Here is a 6,569-nt window from a genome sequence, read left to right as displayed (position 1 = left end):
GTCGGCCCGAGACTATAGTAGAAGACACTTGCCCAAGGTGCCACGCAGTGGGACTGAACCTAGAACCATGTGGTTGGTAAGCAAGCTACTTACCACACAGCCACTCCTGCACTACATTTTTCACGTTTGTATCACAGGGTGTACACATTTGCAAGTACAAGTTGTGCTTGAGTGCATGTTAATTGTATGCATTTATGTGTGTGTGTGTGTGTGTGTGTGTGTGTGTGTGTGTGTGTGTGTGTTGTTGATGCCCTGATTTAAGGTAATACATTTTTGCTTTCAATTAGTTCAATCATCATCTTAATCACTGATTAGCTATCTACTTTTCAATGTTTAATTGAGTTAGACAAGACTTTATATTAAAAAGCAGAAATTTTTATGACCGGATGCTCTTTCTAAAACCAACCATCACCTGTTTCCAAGAAAGGTAATAATTCCCCCAATCTATCAAACAACAAACAGATTGGAAATGCTTTTGAGGAGAAGTACAAACAAATGACACCATTTACAGGGAGAGAGACACTTGGATGAAAATCAGGAGAAGCAAGTCAAGACAAACAGAGTACATACTCCTGTTTCAGTCATTGAACTGTGGCCATACTGGGGTACTATCTTGAAGGGGTTAGTCAAACAAATCAACAATGGCTTCACTAACCAAACTTTCAGTCACTATCAACAACATTCTTGATTAAGAATATTAAATTTGTACTCCACAAAAGTACAGAATGTGTACAACCAGTGATACAAATGTGAAAAATGTACACATGCAAATATTAATGCAACACACCATACGCACACACACACACATAGTTCATTATTCACATAAAAAGTATCGAATCCACTCTGTAAAATGGTTGGCATTTGGAAGGGCAACCAGTCATAAAAAAAACCAAGCCAAAGCAGACCTCACAGGTGCTAGTGCAACATAAACCATGCTAAAGCAGACCTTGCCAGTACTGATGCAATGTAAATAGCACCCAGTCCACTCATTAAAGTGGTTGGCACTTGAAAGGGCATCCAGCTATAAAAACCATGCCAAAGCAGACAGTGAAACATGGCACAGTGTTTTGGCAAACCAGCCCCAGTCAAACCACCCAACCAATGCCAGTATGGAAGACAGACATCAAATGAAGACATGTATGAGTGTGTGTGCCTTCTTGTCTAGACATAATGTGATTGAGTGTGTATTACTATCATGTAGGCAGTGTCATTCCAATCCATTTCCAATCCACTGCATAAATATGTCAAGCCAGGGTGGATATTACTTGCTTAGAAACAGGTGTAAGGTTGACATCCAGGCCTTTCAACTATCATAGAAAATCTACCCTAACAGTTTCATCTGACTCATGCAAATATAGAAAAGTGGACATTAAGACAATGATGATGATGATGAGACATATATGAAGGGGAAATAAATAAAATGAAATACACAGAGATAAGTATTTAAAATGAAAACTCACAGGGGTTGAAGTTTCTTCAGCATTGACCACAGAGAAGACAAAATTGCGGCCATTGACCTTATTGGCTATGGTTGGATTGGAGACAGGTTTGGTTAGCTCTGCGATTTTGGCCAGGCAGTCATTGCTTCGGTTGAGGAATGAACCCTTGGTTGTTAAACTCTACAAACAGATAACACCAACAATTATCAATTACAAAACACTAAAATCAAACACTAATATAAAGGAAAAAGGAAGAGTGGTGACATGTCACTGAGACTGTATGGTGTGGTTTCAATTTCTAGTTGAATCTAATTCATTTAAACCAGGGGTTTTCAAACTGTGGTCCGCAAGGACAAGACAGTGGGGTCCGTAGACAGCAAATGCTTTTTATGGGCAATTTGATTTTACATATGTTTTTTAATCGAAATCTTTTAATTGACAATAAACCTATTTGTTAAATACTGTTAAATAAATAAATGTAAAAATATGTTATTTTAAGTAAATATTTATGTATAAATTTCATAAGTGTTTATAAGGGGGTCCCTAAGGTAAAGCCTGAAATATAAAGGGGTCCCTGATTTAAACTATTAATATTTGAAGGAGCATCATAAGCATCAAAAGTTTCTCTCATTATAAAATTTCAGGGGTCTCTGACAAAAAAAATAAAAAAATGAATAGAATAAAAATATAAAGTACAAATGTATATAGAATGGGGAAAAAGGACCAGAGAGGATAGAATTTTATAAGGTTTTGAGATATGTTCTTACCCTACTTCTTTCTATTGTTCGGCTCGGAACTTTGGTGACAATCTTCGACTCACTGTCTCTTTTATCAAGCTGTTTTCCTGAAAGATGTAGAAATAAAAATACAAATTAATTATAAGGAATTTGAAAGGCATAAAAAATAAAAATATATCTACAAACTTTGTGATAAACACTTAATATACCACAACAAAATATTGATTATTTTTAAGTGTTAGCTGTTTGGTTGGTTGGAATTGAAACAAGCAAAATTTTTTGAAATGAACTAGAAAGCTAGTTCATCTCAAAAAGCATTCTCACAGAATCTGGAGGTACCATCCTTCAGCAATTAGCTAGATGAACTTAGACAAGTGTATTTTAAATGTTCTACCCAAATATAGCCAAGAATTTGGTCTTGTTTCATTGAATGTTTAGGAAATGGAAGTGGCTTTCACCAAGTGCAAGGTCCTACTCTACTGACCAATGCAGTATCTCCTACCACAAGTGGCAAGACACCACATTACTAACCAAAATATCATCATCTAACATCTACTTCTCCATGCCTGCATGGGTTACACGGATTTGTTAAGGCAGATTTTCCAAATCAATGGAACAAAATAAAAGTGATAGCAATTCATACCAAACTCTCATTCCAATCAAGAGGACCAATGGAAGAAGGGTTTGAATTCAGAATTTTCTGTTACTAGATAGCTCTAAAGAAGCCAATTTACTCTTCTCCTAGACAGGTTCTGACAAGTAGTCTTTCAGTGTGCTTGTTCATTATCTCAAGTGTCTGATGTCCCAAAATTTTATAACTAGATACAGATGACCCTTTGTTGGGTTCATCCAGCCTTCTGATAAATCTTGTTTTTGTCCCATTGGATTTCTAGTAACCTTCTTCTGCAGGCTAATGGGTGGGGTAGGATCTGTTCTGAGGATCTTACTATTTCAAGCCAGTCAAGTAACAAGCATATATTTCAGTTAATGCAAATTTGTACCTTGCAATAGAATGAAAAGGCTTATTACAAAGGAAATTACTCTCTTTAAATCTTCTTGTGGGTCTACTTAGACCCACAGGCAACAAGAAATCAGTCTATAGGATTCTGAAATTGCTCAGATTATCAGGAAATTCTACAAACTTAAGACATGTTCAATGCTTCAAATAAAACAAAAACAGTGCAAACTTCAAATAATATTTCTTGAAGCAATGGTTAAATAAGTATTAATATATTTAATGAAGAGTGTAAATTAGTTTTGTTTAGTTCTCTACATTAAATAATATTAACAGTAGTAACTTAACATTGTTTGCCATGCAGATGGTGCCTCTGAGTAATAATTTCACTCAGAGATATAAATGTATATATATTTTTTTAAACACACCACAAGTAGGTCACAAATAATTGCCTTTAGGCTTTTGCTTGCTTACTCCAAGACAGAAATTTCAATTAAGTGAAAATTATTTTTCAGTACATCATCATCTACCTGAAATTAAGACGCTTGCTTTGTTGGACTAGCTGATTGGCTGAGCATAACAAGGTTATAATATCAAATTGTACTAAATGACAAGTGAAACTGAGATTTAACAAATTATTATTATTTCTTGGACCAACACTATACCAAAAGAGCAAGCCACAACCAATGGCCAAAGGTCCTTTGGGTCATTACTACTTCAACTTTCTAACACCCTCTTTAGTATCCTTGCTTGTTCCTAACAAGGCTGTTCTCTGTGGATGGTAATTCCTATGCATCCAACCCTTTAGTAATTGCTCCCAGTGTACCAACCACAAAGTGAACTGGCAGAATCACTAGCACACTGGGTAAAATGTTTCGCAGTATTTCATCCATCTTTGTGTTCTAAGTTCAAATTCGGTTGAGGTCCAATTTACCTTACATACTTTCGGGGTCGATAAAATAAGTAGCAGTTGATTACAGAGGTCAATGTAATTGACTTAACCCTTCCTCCAAAATTGCTCACCTTGTTCGAAAATTTGAAACTAATTATTATTTTTACCTCTGCCTTAGTGAAGGCAGAGGTATTGTTTGCAGTCGCATTTGTTTGTTTGTTTGTCCATGGACAAGATATCTCAAGAACTGCTGGGTGGATTCGAATGAAACTTTCAAGGATGTTTGGCCTCGTGAATGGCATGAACTGATTAGATTTTGGGATCGATCCAACACCAGACAAGGATTCTGGATTATTTTTCCGTTTTTTTTACTTAATTTTTGGCAGCAGTCAGGTTCATTTTTAGTATTCTTGTTTGTGAGAGCAGTTGAGTTTATTTCAGATATTCTCATTTTAAAAATCATCTCTGGCTAGCATTGGCAGAGGTTTGCACTTTCTGACTGCTCATTATTATTATTATTATTATTATTATTATTATTATTATTGATATTGTTAAGGAGGTGAGTTGGCAGAATCATTAACATGCTGGACGAAATGCTTAGTAGTATTTCGCCCATTAGTATGTTCCGAGTTCAAATTCTGCCAAGGTCAACTTTGCTTTTCATCCTTTAAGGGTCGATAAGTTAAATACCAGTGAAACACTGGGGTTGATAAAATCAGCTTAACCCCTTTCCCAAAATTGCTGCCCTTGTCCCTTTAGTAGAAAAGATTATTACTATTATTACCTTTCTGTTTAAAAAACGCCTGACCAAATTTAAGAAATTGGGAATCTGCTTCAGTTTTTTCAGGCTGCAAGAATAAAACATTGATTGGTAAAGAGATTGATCAGATCATTTGCAAAATTTTGTCATAACACCAACAATCACCACAACAAAGTAACAAAGGGGGTTGTACATGGTCCCTCAACCTGCTAGAGGCAGCAGCCAAATCTAATCGCATCCTGCCAACCTAAAGAAAAAATTAAATAAAGGACACTTTGGATAGTGTAATCCGAGACATAAAGGAAAGGAGCCCCTTCGGTCATGAATGACCATGAGATTGCAACTAGAAAGTTACCCTCCGAGGCACAAGTCCAGGCTAGGTTGTTTATGGAAGACCAGCAGTCACCCATGCATACCAGCCTCCCTTCTGCATGCCATCGATGTCATCCAAGGGAAAGGCAAAGGCTGATACAGCTTGGCACCAGTGACTTCGCAACTCATTTCAACAGCTAGAGTAATGTGAAAAAGTATCTTGCTCAAGAACACAACACAGAACCCAGTCCAGGAATCGAACTCATTACCACATGATTGTGAGCCTGACGCTTTAACCACTGAGCCATGTGCCTTCACAATCCAAGACTGAAAATAAACAAGATAACTACAGAATGGTCATGGCTTTGATCCATAGATCAGCTTCATCGCAGCTGTGCTGGAGTTAAAAAAAAAACAATCATAAGTGCTACAACAACCAGTTCAAGTTTGGTAAACAGATCAGTTGGATCTTAGTGGCAGCAAGTGGAAATGTAAGCAAATAAGGTAGCAACCTGCATAGGATTTAAGATCCAGATCCCTGTTGTATCTGACAGTGAACTTCTGTTGGAACACCTCTTCAGCTTGTATCCTCTACCAAACTATGTAAAGTGCCATAAGAAGCAGAACATCAAGGAACTGAGCTGTTCTCTTGATTGAAGACCTAATCCAAACATTTGCAACAGACTAGATTTTGCTGATGGCACTTAAAGCCATAGAATACCTAGAATTTGAAGAGTATACAATGCCTTGGCAACCATGCCCAGCACTCAACACTCTAAAAGCCAATGAGAGAGCTTCTACATAGGTACTCAGCCTGTTAGAAATAGCAACCAAATTTTCCTCAAATGTCTCCACTGTCTAAGAAAAAGATATATTGCATAGTCTCGGGTTCCTTGTAAACAAGGCAGGATGGTCATGGTTTGAACACCTTGAATCATATAGCTACTCAATCAGGACTGACCTGGAATTCAGCAGTAACACCAACAACTTGACTCCAAGAGTATGTTTGTCCCTTTCACATTCAGATTACCCAATCAAATGTAATATTTGTTTATTTATTCACACAGTTTTGAGTTAATCATGCATTAATCTCATAGCTTCAAGATTTCGATGATGTGATTGTTTATTTTTAGAATGACATTGTAGGGTAGGTGTGAGAGGCTGGAGCTGGCCAGTTTGCACATAAAATAGGTAGAATATTTTGGACAGATATGGTCAATTTAGACGTTTAAGGGTTAAAATGTAAATAATCACATGGCATCTAAAACGGTCAAGACAATGAGAAGGAATTAAAAACCATCTTGATTTTCTCTTGGTTAGGTTTACTTTGAATTAATGAGGATTCTTTAGTATTGCAGGAGACAAGGTAGTCCATTAAATGCTGATGCCACTACACTCTAAAAGGTGACAATGTAAGAGAGTGAGGACTCTTTAGTTTGCTGAAGACATGACAACTACTCCAGTGCTGATGCCA

The 6,569-nt window shown here is 36.8% G+C and overlaps 1 protein-coding gene across 1 annotated transcript in view; it reads right to left on the bottom strand.

Moving 5' to 3' along the window:
* LOC106872771 (claspin) overlaps nucleotides 1–6,569 on the bottom strand; it is a 59,663-nt gene that overhangs the window by 14,996 nt on the left and 38,098 nt on the right. The window contains exons 19-21 of the mRNA XM_014919871.2: nucleotides 4,808–4,871; nucleotides 2,207–2,283; nucleotides 1,461–1,619 (exon numbers count right to left, since the gene is read on the bottom strand). Coding sequence (XP_014775357.1) covers nucleotides 1,461–1,619; nucleotides 2,207–2,283; nucleotides 4,808–4,871 — 300 coding nt within the window. The remainder of the gene's footprint in view (nucleotides 1–1,460; nucleotides 1,620–2,206; nucleotides 2,284–4,807; nucleotides 4,872–6,569) is intronic.

The sequence above is a fragment of the Octopus bimaculoides genome, chromosome 11, assembly GCF_001194135.2.
Source record: "Octopus bimaculoides isolate UCB-OBI-ISO-001 chromosome 11, ASM119413v2, whole genome shotgun sequence".
NCBI classification, from domain to species: Eukaryota; Metazoa; Mollusca; class Cephalopoda; order Octopoda; family Octopodidae; genus Octopus; species Octopus bimaculoides.
Note: the sequence above shows the minus strand (reverse complement) of the source record. Positions and strands in the feature narration are given on the sequence as shown.